At 44.3% G+C, this 17860-nt stretch overlaps 2 protein-coding genes across 2 annotated transcripts; both read left to right on the top strand.

The window, feature by feature from the left end:
- Window positions 1–66: 66 nt before the first annotated feature.
- On the top strand, window positions 67–5183 carry FGF19 (fibroblast growth factor 19). The gene is made up of 3 exons (XM_039551773.1): window positions 67–286; window positions 378–481; window positions 3388–5183. Exons 1-3 carry the CDS (start codon window positions 67–69, stop codon window positions 3718–3720), a joined length of 657 nt encoding a protein of 218 aa, XP_039407707.1. The 3' UTR covers window positions 3721–5183.
- A 2412-nt stretch (window positions 5184–7595) lies between these two features.
- On the top strand, window positions 7596–13256 carry LTO1 (LTO1 maturation factor of ABCE1). Its single transcript, XM_039552048.1, has 5 exons — window positions 7596–7667; window positions 8910–9015; window positions 9773–9843; window positions 10277–10394; window positions 10755–13256. The coding sequence occupies exons 1-5, from the start codon at window positions 7627–7629 to the stop codon at window positions 10821–10823; spliced, it is 405 nt and encodes a 134-aa protein (XP_039407982.1). The 5' UTR covers window positions 7596–7626; the 3' UTR covers window positions 10824–13256.
- The last annotated feature ends 4604 nt before the right edge of the window (window positions 13257–17860 follow it).

Genomic DNA, 17860 nt, shown 5'->3' with positions numbered 1-17860 from the left:
ACGGCGAGCTATAAAAGGCCGGGGGGCGGCTGCGGCCGCGCTACAGCCCCGAGGCGCCGCGCCGGGATGGGGCCGCGCCCCGCCGCGCTGGCGCTGCTCGGTCTGGCGGCCGCCGCCGCCTCCGCGCTGCCGCTGCCCGACGCCGGCCCGCACCTCAACTACGGCTGGGGAGAGCCCATCCGGCTGCGGCACCTCTACACCGCCAGCAAGCACGGGCTCTTCAGCTGCTTCCTGCGCATCGGCGCCGACGGGCGGGTGGACGCGGCCGGCAGCCAGAGCCCGCAGAGTGAGTGGCGGCGGCGGGGAGCGGGCATGGGGCAGGGCCGGGGCCGCGGGGGTGACAGCGCTGTCCCCTCTCTCTCTCTCTCTGCCCGCAGGTCTGCTGGAGATCCGCGCCGTGGCCGTGCGCACCGTGGCCATCAAGGGCGTGCAGAGCTCCCGGTACCTGTGCATGGACGAGGCGGGGAGGCTGCACGGGCAGGTGAGCACCCGCGCTGCTTTCCCCGGGGGGAATTTCCACCCTGGAACAGCGGCCGAAGAGCCGGCGTGTTCTGCTAATAATGGGGTAACAAAGCTTTCAGGTGTCCGCCACCCTCCCTCCCTCTCCCTCCCCCGCCTGTTCCCCGTAGGACCTGCGGTTCTTGTCACCGTCGCTGGGGGGATTATTAGAAGGCAGAAAGGAAACGTCGTTTAGAAAGTAAATTATGTTGTGCGTGTCTCCTGCCAAAATATACCCAAAGTACAGCCCAGGGCAAAATTGCATTTAGGTTTAAAATTCTCATCAGAGGGAGACCGTGATTCTGCTGCAGAAATAGATTAAGCCCTGCCATAGAATGTGAATAATTTCTCACCGTTCAGGTCAGGTACTCTGGAAAAAAAATCCAACAAAACATTTAAAAAGGGATTGCTCCTTTGGAGAAGAGCTGCAGCCAGCTGGCTGCCAGGCATACAACTCCCAGGAACATGGGATTGCCATCTCTTAGGAAGTTGCAAACAGAAAAAGGATTTTGAGGGGAAAGGATGCTTCTCCACTGTCCCACTTCTGTGCTGCTATAACAGGACACCTGCGGGACTCTGAGAGGTTGGGGAGTTAAGTGCCCCACTGGTGCCACTTGGTTAGGTCATGCTTTTTCACTAGGTACAGCAACTAGTCACTAGTTAAGGCATGTGGATACATTATTTACTCTAGAATTTGACAGGTACAGTTCAGATTCAGTCTGTACAGAAGCCTGAGCTTCACAGAGCAATGGCTTTTCATGATGCCACAGTAAAGATACAGCTTGATCCTTTTTTGATTACTCCAGCCAAATTTCTGCTGATTTCAGTGAGGAATGGACTTGGCCCATCCTCAAAACTCTCAGTATATTTAATAAGAGCAACACTGATGTTCCTGAATGCAGATATAATATAGAATTAAGCCTTTCTTTCCAAATTTCCTTGCTTTTCTGGGCTCAAATCACTCAATGCTGTGATGAGGTGCACAGGTTCAGATGATACGGTAGTTATTAGCTTAGTATTTTAATGTATATCCAAATCATATTCAGCTCCCATTGGAGCTACCAGCTGAACTTTAGCAATCACAGAATTTTAAAATGGCTTTCCTATAACAGCATTTTGAAGGCATACACGTTGACTGAAGCTGCATTTGTTGGTGTAGAGTATCCGATGCAGGCTGGGGGTTTCTTTTCTGAAAACACAGCAGCACGTAGCCGTGCTGTCACATCTCCATGTTGTGGACACCTGCTGTCACGTCTGTGCTCACAGCCCAGCCAGGCAGCTCTGCAGGTAAATCTTTACCTTATCAGCACCGCGCTCAGGAGTGGAAGAACAAAAGGGCAAACACGGTGTCTGGGGGCTGAACCTGTACTCCGGCAACATGGCCTGTTTTGACACTGGAAAAATGATGACTAGGGTTGGTTTCTGAATGCGCTGTGTGCTGTAGTCAGTAGTTTAAGGGAAACGCTGAATATACTGACATACTGTGATTCCTCCTGTGAAAAAAAACTAATCTGGAAATACTTAAAAAGTCTGATTGGTACTTGTTTAAAAAAACACACTAGAGACCATCCCAATGAAGTGAAGAGGGAAAGGTATAGCTGAGACGCAGGGTATCAATCGATTGACTGATATCAATCAATATCTGTTGTTTGTAGTGTGCACTTCTTGAGCAAGAACCTCTTTTATTTCATCATCCTTTTCAGTGAGGCTGAGCACTCATAAAGACAGCTAACAATCCAGTCTCAATTTTTTGTCATATACACATATTTTTCTGACATATAATGCGTGTGTGTAAGCATAAATACTGCACCATTTTATTTGAAGAAACATCTTTTTTTAAAATTACTTTATTAATTTAAAACATGCCTTTAAAAGACAATCAAATGCATGCCCTTAATTTTACTCCATGTTACTGAGGCTGTTTGAGAAAGGCCCAAAAGTATTAAATATGCTCTCTGTTCAAACAGGCGGAACATTCCTGTGAGGACATTTCTGTCTCTGCAGACTGAGACATAATCAGCAATTCTCTTTTATTGACCACAGGTTCAATCACCTGCAGTGGCTGAGACTGAAATAGCACCAGAGCTGTAAGAAATGCAATGCTGGTATAACAATCTGGAGAGGTCTGACCTGCTGATATGAGTCTAATACACAAATATATATAATATATTATTTATAGATACATATATTTATAAGATATTAAAGATATATAATATCTGTACAGGCCATTGCAAATGTAATCCTACAAATTCATACCTAAGAAAATACATTCTTCTGTACAAAATCCTAACTTGTGCTGGTATACGTTCAACAGTTCTCGTGTTAACATGAAAATGACACTTGGTAAAAGGGTCTTTTGCAATTTCAGTAAATTTTGAGTGGAAAATAGTAGAAATTACCTTTTAGCATTGTTTTACTGATTGGCCACATTGCCTTTCTACAGAGCTGATCCTGAAGCCCTTGCACAGGCAAATCTCTAACAGAGCAGGAGTTCTATACTTGGATTAGGACTCATGACTGCAATTAAGTACCGTCAGCAATTAAGGACAATTCCATCTAATTCAGCACTGGCATCTAAGATTCTTCTTCCCCAGTGCTCAGGACAGGATAAGTGTGGTGGCTGTGGAGAAGCACATCCCAGGCTTCAAAGCTTATTTAAAGTGATGGACCTGGAAAGAACTTCAGGGGTTCTGGAAGAGAATATATAATATAGAATATAGAATATAGAATATAGAATATAGAATATAGAATAGAATAGGAGATTGGGAGAAGGCAGGAGGACACCCCCACTGAGGGAGAAGGACTTGTCCCATTGAAGGTTTGCATTGTGGTTGACTACAACCAGCCTGGTGGGTATATTTGTAACTCTTGCTATTCCTTGCTGTTCAGCTCAGGTATTCCACTGAAGACTGTTCCTTTGAGGAGGAGATTCGCCCGGATGGCTACAACGTGTATAAATCAAAAAAACACGGGATATCAGTGTCTTTGAGCAGTGCCAAACAAAGACAGCAGTTCAAAGGGAAAGATTTTCTTCCCCTGTCTCACTTCTTGCCCATGATCAACACCGTGCCCGTGGAGTCAGCGGACTTTGGTGAATACGGTGATTACAGCCAGGCCTTTGAGCCAGAGGTGTTCTCCTCGCCCCTGGAGACAGACAGCATGGATCCCTTTGGCATCACCTCCAAACTGTCCCCAGTGAAGAGCCCCAGCTTCCAGAAGTGACTGTGCTCAGCATGTGTTTTTACAGGAGTATTGCAGAGTACTGCAGGGTTTTTAGCTTTTCAGGTAGTGATATTTGGGAACTTTTTTGTGTATTTGAGTATGGAGCCAGCCTCACCCTTGTTGTACCTGTAAGAGATGAGTGCCAAGAGGCTGTTCTATAGTCTAAAGAATTGCCTATCCATAGTTTTGTTTGGAAAAGGAGGATTAAATATGAAAAATTTCGCAGCTTTATCAGAGTTGCTCCAGAGGTGGTGATAAAGTTTTTCTACATAATTTTTCTACACCAGCTTCCACATATATTCACCTCTTATATCTGCTCATATGAGCAAATGCAGAAAACCTTTTCCTCTTCAGAGACCTTAAACCCAAAACATTTGGACCAAAACTAGATGAAGGAAAACATCCCAGCAGATGTAACTAGAGTTAATGCTGCTTCTTAAAAGGCTGCTAACAACATTCTGGGGAAAACTTTCTATTGAAAGCATACTACTGAAAAAAAACAAATCCTGCTTGTATATTGTGCTTTTTCTTCCCTTAGAAAATAAGGGAAGAAAGGGAAAAATTTCTCCCTTCCCTTATTTCTAAAGAGTACTTTGGGAAACTTGATCGTTGATTTCTTTTGTAGACTAAATTATGTTCTCTGTGGCATCAGAATCATGCAGCAGAGAGTTCTCATCAGAATTAGTGAGAATTCATTGTGTGGTTGGAAGAGTGCACAGGGCTAGAATTGATGTTCATCAGGTAGGGAATGAGCAGCTCAAATGAGTGTTTAAATGAAGATTCTGTTGTATATAAGCATGTATATGTCGTTAGCAAATGGAGAAAACCACTGAAAACGGATGTATAGGTCAAATCAGTTGCAAAATAGGTTTTCGTGTTTAACCTTTAACCACCAGGAATTCTTTCAAGTCACTTCCAGGCTTGATTCAGCATCCATGGGAATCAGTGGAGAGATGGTTTAGTGAGTTAAAAGCTGCAGAACTGGGTCAGGATTCTCCTTGCAGGAAGGGATTGTGAGTGCCTCTGGACAAGGCACCTGATGTCTTCAGTTCTGTTCTCCCTTTGAAAAGAGTCAATGAAGGAATAACCAAGGTGAAGCCAAAGGAAAAAAAAAAAGGATAGTTCAGGGATTCTACTTGTTTCCAAAGGTTCATTTATAATAGAGATTCCTGTACAAAAAAAAAAACTCTACTGGAAATACCGGTGTTCTTCTGACCTAGCACTTCATTGCCAATGCAATATTTATAATTAATTTATTGAATACATACACCTGTTTATTTTGTTACTGTTATTTATGCTCAAAATTCTATTTATATACTCCTGAAGGTGGGTTTTTTTAGTTGTAACAAATCTTGTGGAGTTTCGTAATCACGGAATTTTAGCCAACGATAGTTTTTTAAATTTCTGTGCATTATCAGTAGTGTAATGTGTACATTTGCAATAAAAGAGAAAATCATCTTCAACACCAAAATCTGCTTGACTCTTTTGTCCCTCCCTAAGTGCCATGTCCACACATCTTTTAAATACCTCCAGAGATGGTGACTCAACCACTTCCCTGGGCAGCTTCCTGACAAAAAAATCCTGTGGGTAGAAGGCTGCTCCCATTTAAAAATGGGAACCATTCTAGCCAGTGCTGCCAGGGAGAAAAGTGGTGAGTTTTGCCTGAAAAAGATGTCAGTTTCTGGCAGGAAAAGAGCCTGAATGTTTCCATTTGGAAATGCTGTGAGTCACAGGAACAGCAGATTTCTTGGCTGGCAAGCGTCTTTCATGGTGTTTTCCCATTCTCTTTTGTGCTGAGCCACTGCCGCACATCCGGAGGGTTCCCACTCCTTATGCGCTGGAAGAAGTAGTTCTGATTTTCAGGTTGTTTTATTCCAAAATCTTTCCGATTTCAGGGGGTTTCATTTCCAGTTTTGATCAGTTGCTGTACTTTCTTTGAATGCCTTTCAAGACCTGTTTTTTTTTTTTTAAAAACCCAAATCAGAAAACAAAATAAAATACTAATGAACTTCTAAAGTTCAGTCAAAAAAACTTCCACTTTTTCTTTTCTGCTAAAAAGTTGCACAGATTTGACAGGAAACGTGGCAAATAATGGAGTTAGGAGAGTACACAGTTTAACTGCACCAGTGAGGGATTTTTTTAAGTGGGTGTAACAGCGTGAATATTTCTCAAGGGTGCAAAGATGGGCAACCTTATGTTTGGGAACAGCATCTGGAGCTCTCTCGTGACCCTACTTGCTGACACCTTTGGATTACCATCTTCCACCGGCAGCACGATGATTTTTCCTGCAACAGCATGGTTAGAGGTTGGTTCAATATTTATTCAGACAGAGGGAAGAATGCCAGGAGCTAAATTAACCCACACCGCTTCCTGGAGCACTTTAGTTTTCCTTGGAGTTTTCCCATCCCAGCTCTGACCAAACCTGGCTGTTTTGCTTATAAAATCTGACAAGATCTCGGCTGGAGGTGGGAGGATTGCTGGGAAATGCTCCCCCTGCCCTGCGACACCTGACTCGGTCAGGAACTGGGTGTGCAAAACCTCCAAAAAACACCCCTGCCTTTGGTTCTGTGGGAATGTAAACAGCACCACCACCCCTCACCACACCCGTCCCCTGTCCCCTGTCCATCAGAGCTCCTCAAAGACAGTAGGACAATGGCAGTGCTTTCATTTGCAACAGCACATTTTACAGCCCTAAAAGGTTTTTAAAGCTCAGGTGTCAAATGTCTCCTTGTGAAGTCTCAGTTGGAAGCTGTGATGTGCAAATACGAATTGTTAGAGGAGTGGGGAGGCCGCAGGAAAGGAGATACTGAGCGTCTTCATTTCCACTTGGAGGAAGTGTAAAAACCTATAAATCAATTCAAGAGTCATGGTGTCCACTTTACCTCTGCTCAAATCACTGAAACCCTGTTGGTGGAAAATTTGGGGGCCACTCTTTCTACTCTGCCAGTGTACTTTGCATATGAATGGAGAACAAACCGATAAATTAAACTTCCCTTTTTTCCTCAAAAAATATACGTGTTCCAACACCAGGCTGGCAGAAGAGCATGACGTACCCAGAGCCACATTTTCATTAAGTATCCGGAAAGTAATGCATAATGTATACAAGTATACATGCTTGTAAAAAAGTATAAATGTTTCCTTTGACCAGTGTTGATCTGTAACAACTCGTAAGTGTTCTAACAGAGCAGCCTGCAACGGCACACTACAGCTGGGGTGGGTATTTACACCAAAAATATTTATGTTTTAGAATCACAGAATGGTTTGGGTGGGAAGGGACCGTAAAGATCATCTAATTCCAGGGCCAGGGACACCTTCCAACAGACCAGGTTGTTCAAAGCTACATCCAGCCTGGCCTTGGGCACTCCCAGGGATGGGGCAGCCACAGCTTCTCTGGGCACCCCACCCTCACAGGGAAAACTCGCGGGCATATGCACCAGAAATACACTTCTTAAAAGCCACAGACGCCAGTATCATATGAGAGAGATGTGCAAACTCCATCATTCCATGCCTAGCGACAGGACCCGAGGGAATGGCCTGGAGCTGTGTCAGGGCAGGTTTAGGCTGGATGTCGGGAAAAGGTTCCTCACCCAGAGGGTGGTCGGGCACTGGAACAGGCTCCGCAGGGCACTGGCCACAGCACCAAGGCTGGCAGAGCTCAGGGAGCGTCTGGACAGCGCTTTGAGGCACGGGGTGGGATTTTCGGGACACGGGGTGGGATTTTCGGGACACCGACGTCTCCCTATGGATGTCCCGGCCCGGGATCTGTGGCGGCGCTCGGGCGCCCCCTGGTGGCCGCACGCCGCCACAGCGCGTGGGCGAGGCTTAACCCGTGAGGGGCGGGGGTTTGAGCTCGCGCCCCACGCCCCCTCCCGCGCGCCGTCCGTTCCCGGCGTGCCCCGCGCCGCCATGGCCGACCTGTTCGAGGGGATCGTGATGGCCGAGCAGAGGTGAGGGTAGAGAGGGAGCCTGCAGCGGGCCCCGGCGCCCGAGAGGGGCTCCTCGGCAGCGCGGGGCTCCCCTGGGCCTGTGCTTCCCAGTGGGAGCCGTCAAGGGAGCGTGAGGGTGGTGAGCCTGAGGAGGGCGCGGAAAATTCGCCTCTGCGCGTTCTGAGGGAGCGACCAGCGCGAAACGGGCTGAAGCTGAGTCGGGGGAGGTTTAGGTTGGATATCAGGGAAATCAGGTATCTTCATCCAGTCTGGATGTCATCCATCCTGCTGGAACAGGCTCCCAAGGGAATCGGTCTCAGCACAGAGTGGGACCGAGCCCGGCAGGCTGGATCGATGGGCCGAGACCGGCGGTGCGAGGGTCAGCAAGGCCGAGTGCCGGGTCCGGCCCTTGGGTCACCACAACTCCCTCCAGGATACAGGGAGAGTTCCTGGAAAGCATCCCAGAGGGAAAGGGCCTGGCGGTGGTGGCCAAGAGCTGCTGAACACGAGCCCAGGTGTGCCCAGGTGGCCAAGAAGGACATTGGCATCCTGGCCTGGGTCAGCAGCAGTGCGGCCAGCAGGACCAGGGCAGTGGCTGTCCCCCTGTTTTGGGCATCGCTGAGGCCCCACCTCGAATCGTGGGCTCAGTTTTGGGTCCCTCACTACAAGAAAGACTTTGAGGTGCTGGAGCGTGTCCAGAGAAGGGAATTGAGCTGGGGCAGGCTCTGGAGCACAAGTCTGAGGAGAAGCGGCTGAGGGAGATGGGGGGGCTCAGCCTGGAGAGAAGGAGGCTCGGGGAGGACATTCCCTCTTTGCACAGCTCCCTGACAGGAGCCCCTGATGTGGGGGTCAGACTTTTCTCCCAGGTAACAAGGGACAGGACCAAAGGAAGTGGCCTTGAGCTGCACCAGAGGAGGTTTAAGTTGGACATAAGGACGAATTTCTCCATGGGAAAGGTTTCCAGGCCTTGGAAGGGGCTGCCCAGGGAGCTGCTGGAGTCACCATTTCTGGAGGTGTCCAAGGAACAAATTGTAGCACACAGGGCTCTGGTCTGGTTGGCAGGGTGGTGATCATTTAAAGGTTGGACTGGATGATCTCAGAGGTCTTTCCCAACCAAAATGAGCCTGTGATTCTGGAATCTAAATAAGTGTTATGTGGTATTTCTGAGCTTTGGAGGTGATGCACGTTTCTGTTCCGTGGAGGTGCTCGTGTGCGGCGTGAGCTCAGCATGAGAGTAACAGAGCTGTGATTCTGTGTTCCCAGGTTCCACGGGGAGGGCTACCAGGAGGGCTTTGCAGAGGGCAGCCACGCTGGAATGGCTGAGGGAAGGAGGTATGGAGCACTCCATGGAGCCCGGATTGGCTCAGAGGTAAATGGGGAAATGCTTCAGGGTTGGAATCTTCTTGTCATTAGAAAATGACAGGCACACAGAAACTTCCAGGCCAGGCCTGGTGCACAGGCAGGCTGAGGCCTGCTGTGTTTCACTGTGTCCAGGAGGAGCCATAAAACTGCTTTAAAGGTGCTGTTTGGATCTGGAGAATTCAGTAAATGTGCTTGTGTTTTTTGAGCTTATGTGCGGTATGAAGCTTTGGTAATTTTTTTTCCCCAAATTTATGGCTAAGGGCCCCTCCCCCACCATCTCCTGTGGCTCAGCATAGGGAAAGGCATGGAATCTGGAGACACAAAGAGGCAGTTCTGTGTGTCTCGTGCACTCTTTGTTAGTTCTAATTCTGTGAAGGTTTGTAGCACTGTTCCTCTTCAGCACACAGAGCCAGTTCTGTGTGCTGGCACACCTGGACCAATAACCATTCCTAGGAATTCAGGGGCTGGAGAGGGGTGGGGAGGCACCTCAACTTGTCCCATACGTCTGGCTCCAGTTGGTCATAGCTCCAGGATGAGAATGCCAAAAGCAGCCTCCAAAGCTGGATGCTTTTGTACAAAATGGTCCTGGGCAGACCATAGGAGAGAGGTGCTCTGATTGGAAACATGTATGTGTATCCAGAGTTTAGTGACCTGAAGAGTGAGATACAGTGTGGGGCTTCATTTTTGTGTGTCTGTCTATGCTGTGTGTTGTCTGGGGTTTCTTCTTTCCCTCATGACAGACACTCTTTTAAATTCACTTCTAGATCGGCTGCTACCTTGGCTTTGCACTGACGTGGCACTGCCTGCTCCAGAAGCACACAGATGAAAAGAACAGGTGAGGTTAAAAAGGCTAAAAGTCATTTTGCTGGGACTTTAATTCTGCATATCTTTCTTTTTCTGTCCTGTTTTGATTAATCTGTCAGAATTGCCTTTTTGGTTGCATTTCTTTATTTTCCCCCGTCATCTAATCAGTATTTTTGTTGATTCTTGAATATTTCTTAGCTTTGGGCTGGTAAGTTGGAAGGGAAACCTTAACTTAGTCAGTTATGCTTAATTCCCAATTTGGAATAATTCCTAGTTTGGATTTCTTAAATATGTGTGGAATGAGCAATGAGCTAAATGGGAGAAGTTGAATTAAAGAAGGATGGAGGGCTGGGTTTTATGCTCTGGATTATTATATATCAGTATAATTTTCATATCAGTGGATTGAAAAAACTCCTGTGTGAGGATCATTGGGTTTTGTTTTGACTTTTTTTTTTTCCCCCTAGCAAAAAGATGAGGGCTCTGGATTCATTAATAGGGATGATTCAGAAATTCCCATATGAAAACCCCACTTATGATAAGCTGCAAGAAGATCTGGAAAAAATCAGAGGAAAATTTAAACAGGTTTGTAGGATTAAGTGGCTATTTTAGCACACAAATTCATTCTTGAAGATGTTTATGTTCTAAAGCCACACCAAAACACAGTATTTGTGTGGAGCAGTTATTGTTCCCCTTCTGCAATCGTAACAAAATACTGGAAGTGAAATAAATAAACTGAAAATCCTTGATAGCTGAAAATTTCTCAACCAATAACAAACGCAAAAAAAAAAAAGGGAAAAATATTATTTGAAAGGCAAATTGGAAATAATCTTTGACAATTTGAATTACAAACCAAAAGAAGAGAAATGGAGCAGTTGGGAGCTTTGTTGAACATTCTTCTTGGACAACAGAGCCTTTGAAACACTTCTGTGTATTCTTTTTCAGGTTTGTTCAATGCTAAATATTCAGTCTGATTTTAGAATTGGTACTGAGAGATCTTCACTAACATTTTGAATGCAACAGATGAAGATAAATATGGATGACCAAAGGAAAAAAGCGTTAAAAGAACAGAACTGGAAAAATGTTTATCTACTTTTGTATTAAAAAAAAAAATCAAAATAGTGAAGAGATGTTAGATGTTAAAGGGGGAAATCACTGGACTTGCAATGTAATTTACCATTTATTATCTCCAAGTTTTATTTAGGATATTACACACACTAGTGTGTAAATATGTTAAATAGAAATACTTGTTTTAATTCTTTGCTAGTCTTTTACTGATAATTCCTCAAAAGGAAAACAAGTGTTTGCACGGTTTCCTTGTTTTAAGGATGGTTGTTACTTAAAAATCTGTGTATGCAGATCATTCACTTTACACAATGTGTAGGTGCTGTAGGGGAAGGAAAATAAAATCAATTCCCTGCAGCCTTTGAAGCAGGAAACATTTTTGTGGGCAGAGGATGGAATGGCAAAGGAGGTCAGAATGCAAAGGAGAAGGATGAAGATGCCTGCTCAGAACATGGAATTTGCACCTGGATTTTCCAAGAGTTTTGCAGACTGAGGAGGGGGAAGGGAGCAAACTCCACAAAAAATAACCCCCAAAAGTTACCAGTTTAAATGGTGGGTGAGATAAACATGACTGCCAGAAGAGCTGTGGTTCTCACTGACTGTATTTGTTGGTACCTCTTACCACAGACCAGCTTTTTATTTGCCAGCCTTGAAAAGTGACCTCTCCAGTCTCATTCCAGATCAATGGATGCTGCCAGCTGCATGTATTTCACTGTGTTAGTTGGAGAGAAATACCTGGAACAGGCTTAGCTTGGGCTGCTGGATGTCTCTGCATTCCAGTTCTGTAAGGAATTCCAGCAGAATTCTTTCGCCAACTGTACCCTGTGTGTGTCTGGCTCTGCCTGCGTGGCACAGTGCAGCCTCCTGAAGACAGGTTTGAGGATTTTTGTTTGTTTCATTGTCTTACACGTGAGGTTTGATGCACACAGGCAGTGTCAGAGCCATCTAGTGGATGTGTAGGACTGTAAGAGCTCACAAAGATTTGTGTGGTGAAGCTGTTAAAACAGTACAGAATGTCCACAGTCATGATAATTCTAATTATGTGGAGAACTTCTTTGACATGAAGTAACACTGAGCTAGGATTCATTTGTACTTGTTCCCTCGTTTGCAAAAATGCCTGTAAAAGCAAGGGCAGGGTTGTGAGAGCTCCAGGTGGAGCATTTGTTTGATAGAAGTGTGTGATACGTGAGCGACAGTCCAAGGTGCTGCTCCAGAGACTGTGTCAAACACAGTTATTTTTGTTCAGCTCAGGAGAGGAGGGGTCTTTGGCAGTCAAGTGGTGACTGTTACTTGGAAAATTGGTTTGGTGGCTAATTTTCTTGTATTGCTTTAGTTTTATTTTTAATAAAATAATATTATAATAAGTTATTATATAAATGCATGTGTGTATGTACACACTTAACCATAAGTATTGTATCAACCAGGATTTCCAGCTGGGATGTACCAAGTTTAGGATTATCTCTTAGGTCTTTAATTCAATTTCATCTGTGTTTACACACTGATGGAGTCTCTTCTTCCATGAGTCTGTATTTTTCTGAATATCTGCTGCTTCGCACTTTGTGTGGGCCTGATTTGGTTTATTAAATGAGGTACAGTTCAAAATTATTTTGGATATGCAGTTGTGTCAATTATCATTTTCTGCAGTGAGTTGTGGTGGTTTCTGTGACGTTCAGGGCTGTGGCAGTGGAACATTCCCAGCATTCTGTAGAGGTGTTTTTATGCCTGATTTACCGCTAAGGAGGTTAAAGCCCAGGTTACATCAAAAATATTCATTTGTCTTAGGCTGGGTCACAAAGATATGAAAAAATATGCAACCTTGTACATTATGATATTGGTTATTAATAAAGCAGGACATAGAGATTGTTGCTTGATGCTGATTGTCCAAGAAGTTTTAAATCTTGCAGAAGTAAGACTTAAAAATATATCTGTGTATTCATTCACCACCCCTACTTATAGCTCAGTAGTTAGGGAGGAATGTTTGAAACATTTCTCTTACCAATTTCTGACTTGCCTGGACTGTGTTCTAGCTTGTTTTGTCTCTTCATCTCTCAGCTGAGCCTGTGGAATATGGAATTTTATTAAAAGGTGGATACACAGCTCATTACTTCTAGGCTGCTAAAGTCATTGCAATCCAGAATACTTGTAATTTTCCTTTCTGCAGTGTGTTATGAGTACAAGAAACAGTGAATTTTGAGGCATCAGCAGAGAGAGGTAAACTTTGAATACCATTTGGTAAAGTTCCCAGGCACAGTTCTTGTTCTGTCTTCATTAAGCAACTTCCTTTCTATTTCCTGTCAGCTGTATCAAAGGTGATCAATTCCAGCTTTGAATTAATACCTGTAATCAACAGAAATGGGTGAAATAAATCAGAAAAAAACATAATCTGGGTGTGCAATTGTTTGCTTCAAAACCAACCCTGTAGAGGCACTCTGGATCATTTGATTCCTGTTGTGTTTTTTCTGAAACAGGGTTGTGATAATTTACAGGTGAGATGAAACTAGCAGTTTTAATTTTCTGGTAAATCAGTTTCAAAGTTTACATAGGTTTTGGTTTTTGAAGAGATGCAAGAGAGAGTTTGAGCCTGCCCTGTATTTATGAATGCTCATTTACACTTTGGTTGGAAATACAACTTCCTGCATTGGAATAAAGGGAGACCCATCTGTCAAAAGTCTGCCTGCACCTAATACTCCACAGTGCTTTAGAGTAAGAACTTAATATTTCTGGTACTGTTATAATTCTTTCTACTCTTGGTGCTACTCAGTGTGAATGGAAGTGCCTTTTGAATAGTGCCCTTTGCAACTTCTTGCGACCGTGGCTTCTGATCTAATTGCAGCCTAAAACTTCAGCTTTCATAGTTTGGCAAGTAACCATGAAGATTCTCATTTTACAGTCTGCCAGAGTTGTTTTTTTAATGGATAAAGCTGTGACAGTACACATTCCCACAGAAGTGGATGTATCACCAGGGAAAACGGGGATTTGGGAGGTGTGAGAGGAGTTCTGCAGCAGGTTTCCAGTTGCAAGCTGTGGTGTCTGGGACTGATGTGTAAAGGCCAACTGGAGCAATGCACTTCTGAAGCACTTCAGAGTGTCCCAGGGTTTGGAATTGCAGGACCGGCCTAGCCTGGGGTGATAATAAAAATAGTAATAAAAACTCTGTGTGCTATTTTGAAAGCTTGCACAGTTCATTTGTAGCTAACCTGAGTATCTCGTTGGTATCAGACTGTGAATGCTCCTACCTTAGTCATTGGAGTGTTTATTCCCTAAGTGTAGTAATCAGTTTATTTCAGCATTTTTCATCCTAGAATCCTTTAGTACTACTTACCAAATGATGCACTACTGAGTGGAAGGAGACATGGTCACTAGGCTCATATGGAACATGGGAGATTTCCTAAATCCATGGAATATATATGAAAGGTGAAAAAAACCCAGGGATTATTTCACTTGATTCCAAAGCAGCTTGCTGCACAGTGCTTTAAATTATTTTATCCTATTTTATGACCATAACTAATTGAGCACTAGTACAGCATTCTGTGTATCTGGTTTTGGGAGGATTTCTGAATAGGAATAAGAAATGGCATAAACCTTTCATCATGGAAAAATCAGAAAGCTGTTAGTATAGTTGTGCAGAATTAGTTTGGGCAACATCTGAAAGAGTGGCCTCCTGTCTGAAAGATTTTAACTGATACTTGTTCCTAATAAAATCGTGGAGTTAATTTTAGCAAAATGTTTGGCAGAAAGGAGGTCGATTATTCAGTCCCTGCATCATCCTGACTGTGCATCAGACAGAATCGACATCAGCATTTGTCACTATCTTTCATTTCTGATTTTTAGCCCCCTGTTTCTCTGCTTTATCTCAACACCTTTTAACCTTCAGCATCTTCAGGATTCTGGGGAATAATCAACACTGTGTGGAATCTCGATAGTAGGAACTGTGAGTCAGCAACCCTTTAATTTTTTTAGTTGCAGCCATTGTTCCAGCAGCAAGCTTTGCTGCTATTGTCCACTGTTTGTCCAGCTCACGTTTACTGGACTGTGGGAACGGATTAGGGTTTCATGGCTTTTTTTTTCTTCTTGCATAAACTCTTGATCAAAGACATTCCTTGGATGACAAAACACTGTATACTGTGTCACACAGCCCTGACCAGACTGCACGAACAGTAGTTTAAAAACACATGCCTACATTGTTCTCTAAACTGGCTTCTTTTTTCTTTTTTTTTTTTTTTTGCAATGTATGTGCAGACACTGAATTTTTGAGACCCCGTTTACCTCCGTTAAAAACACACACACATACAGAAATTATTGTTAATAAGCACTTGACAGTTTCTGAAATATAAGTGAAAAACAAATTGCTCTGAGACTAAGAACAGACAGAACAGAATGTCATTTCTGAGCAGAGCTAGGGGTCATGTCTGCAGTGTATTTCCTTCCTGAGGACACCTTGGTTGTGGAGCAGGTAGTCAAGTGCACTGGAAACCTAAACCCACATGAATTATGGCATCATTTGATGTGTCATAGCCAGATAGCCAGAACACTTGAGTAAGGTAGAGAATGATTGGACCACAATTTGGGAGTTCATTAACCTGCTTCACCACAGGTACGTTGTTAGAACCTGAGAGAATCTGCCTTATTATAGTTTTATGTCTTCTTTTAAGTTCTCTTATGCAATAGGAGGAGGACAAATTTCAGAAAAAAAGCCAGTAGCATCATTATTCCTCAAACCAATGAGAAAGAAACAAAATGGTGTTAGAGAAAAACACGGAGACACTTTTTCAAGGAGCCTTGCCTTGTGATTCGCATGAAATACTCTTTCAGCAGAAACATGGGAGAAAAAGATTCCTGGAGGCACGCTGAACAGTTTTAGAGAGGGATTTAAAAACATGGGAGGGCTGAATTTAGGTGGTTGGAAAGGCGTTTGGGGAGGAGGGAAACAACGTTCCACAAACGTGAGGTTTTGCGTTGTTTGACTCTGCAGCGCTGTTGAGCTCTGTCATGCAGAAGTGAAGGCAGATGAAACTTCTTTCACTGACACTGGAAAATGTTATCCATAAAGGAAGAACCTTTCTGATCCTTTGCAGTCCAAGGATCTCCATGGAAAGAGAAACCTAAAAAATACGTGGCCGACGGATGTGTTGTCCAAAAGGAACAAAATGGTCAGAGTGAGTGACTGAAATGGCTACAGAAATATTGAGTCAAACCCACAAAATAAATGTATTACCCATTTAAGAAATAATGTTTACTTATGAGTACATAATTTATGGTGTCTTCTGGAAATTTAACAGCATGCATTGGCTGAAAGTCTGCTCTTCGTATTTAAAACAGGCAAATGTAAAGAACTGTGGCCTGCGGGTGTTCAGGGAGGAAAGAAAGCCGTTCAAAAATAATACCCAGTATTTGAACAATCTGGAGTGATACAATCTAATAAAGGGGAGAAATGAAACATCAAAAAGCTCAATTGCCCGTTGCAGACGTTTGCCACCAGAGCAGTGACTCAGGACACCAGGTCACTGCCGCAGGCTGCCTCAGGGGTGTTGTCGTAATGCCCTGCTGGTGCCTTCGTGGGCCTTGGGCAAGGATGTGCCCCTCCCAGCCCAGCTCCTTGGAGGCTGCTGCTAGTGTTATAAATCACATCCCAGTCACACCAACAGCAGCGTGGTGGCTGTCACGGGAGACCAGGCATCTGTGGAATATGGCTGGTGAGGGGATTAAGCCGAGTGTCACAGGGGCTGCTGCCAGGTGGGATGGATGAAACAAAACCACTCGGTAACATAGAATCTAAAATTTATTTACTCAGCAGGGAAGGGTGAGTGGGTAGCAATTTCCATTCCATGATGCACATGCTACAAGCACAACTCAGAGCTCTAGACCTCCATTCCCCACACGGATCCAGAGGAGGATTCCTGCACCAGGCAGTCCATGTGTCAGGTCCTAGCTTGGAGCTTGGCCCCTGCATGTCACAATTCCTCCTTTGGTTCAGCATTCCTGGTGGTGGTAGAGATCTGTACCTGGAGCTCTCTCCAGCCCCGAGGGATTGCCCTCTTAGCCAGTTCTTGTTTTGTGTGTCTGTCAGCACAGGCACTCCCAGGCCATTCTCTTTTTCCACACCTGAGGCCAGTTCCTGGTGGGGAGGAGGCTCCTCTCACCCTCTTTTCCTTCTGTAGTCGAGGTCTGGCACCAGGCAGGGCCCCCCATAGTAAAGATGCTGCCCATGTGCCATGTCCCAATTTGCCATGGACACGGGATCTTTCTGCCAGTAATTCCTTCTTCCATGTGAGAGCCCTCAGGAAAATGATGCCTGCGAATACTTGGTGAATTCCCTGAAATGTGAGACATTTTAATACCTGCTCTTCACACAGGCAGAAAGGAGGACAGGTCTAGGTAGGACTCTGCAGGTGCTATAGGATCAGCAAGGAACTGTTTCTGTTTTCACTCTTAAATGTTTATCACACTAAAGAAGGAAAAGAAGCAAAACTTTTGCCTTCTTCCTAGATTTGGTCCTGCTTGGCCATTAAAGAACAAAATCAGAAGCCTGGCAAACGTCACATTATCGGTGCAATCCCATTGACTAATTTGCAATCCCTTTCTGATCGCTTGGTTGGAATATCGTGTGGAACTCAGTCAGAAGCCACATGGGAATCTACTCTGGCCATGCCAATGCAATTGCTATGAGCAATTATATCTGTGGGATTGTAAAAATATCTTGTTTGTTGAAGAGATACATTTCTCATAAAATGATGCCGACAGGAATTCATTAAAATGCCATCATTTATAGGTTTATTGCCATTGTCCCATTGTAGAAATCTCAGAGTATGAAGCCCACATGCACGGGTCATTTCTATGGCTCTTTTAAAACCTTCCAACCTTCTCTTTCTCCTCTATCTTCTGGAGTTTTCTATCACTTGAAATTCCAGGTGTGCTTGAATCCAAGTGGATTGAGGTTTTACATTTAATAGATCTTGTTTATTCTTTAATAAAAAGCATTTGAATTT

This window comes from Corvus cornix, chromosome 5, assembly GCF_000738735.6.
Source record: "Corvus cornix cornix isolate S_Up_H32 chromosome 5, ASM73873v5, whole genome shotgun sequence".
Lineage (NCBI taxonomy): Eukaryota > Metazoa > Chordata > Aves > Passeriformes > Corvidae > Corvus > Corvus cornix.
This window is presented reverse-complemented; position numbering and strand designations above follow the sequence as displayed.

Excerpts from the sequence above, each read along its gene's own strand:
- FGF19 (XM_039551773.1), top strand. The coding sequence starts at position 67 with ATGGGGCCGCGCCCCGCCGCGCTGGCGCTGCTCGGTCTGGCGGCCGCC. Across the intron at positions 287-377 it reads CGGCAGCCAGAGCCCGCAGA|GTCTGCTGGAGATCCGCGCC; the intron begins GTGAGTGGCGGC and ends CTCTGCCCGCAG. Across the intron at positions 482-3,387 it reads CGGGGAGGCTGCACGGGCAG|CTCAGGTATTCCACTGAAGA; the intron begins GTGAGCACCCGC and ends CTTGCTGTTCAG.
- LTO1 (XM_039552048.1), top strand. The coding sequence starts at position 7,627 with ATGGCCGACCTGTTCGAGGGGATCGTGATGGCCGAGCAGAG. Across the intron at positions 9,016-9,772 it reads GAGCCCGGATTGGCTCAGAG|ATCGGCTGCTACCTTGGCTT; the intron begins GTAAATGGGGAA and ends ATTCACTTCTAG. Across the intron at positions 10,395-10,754 it reads TCAGAGGAAAATTTAAACAG|GTTTGTTCAATGCTAAATAT; the intron begins GTTTGTAGGATT and ends ATTCTTTTTCAG.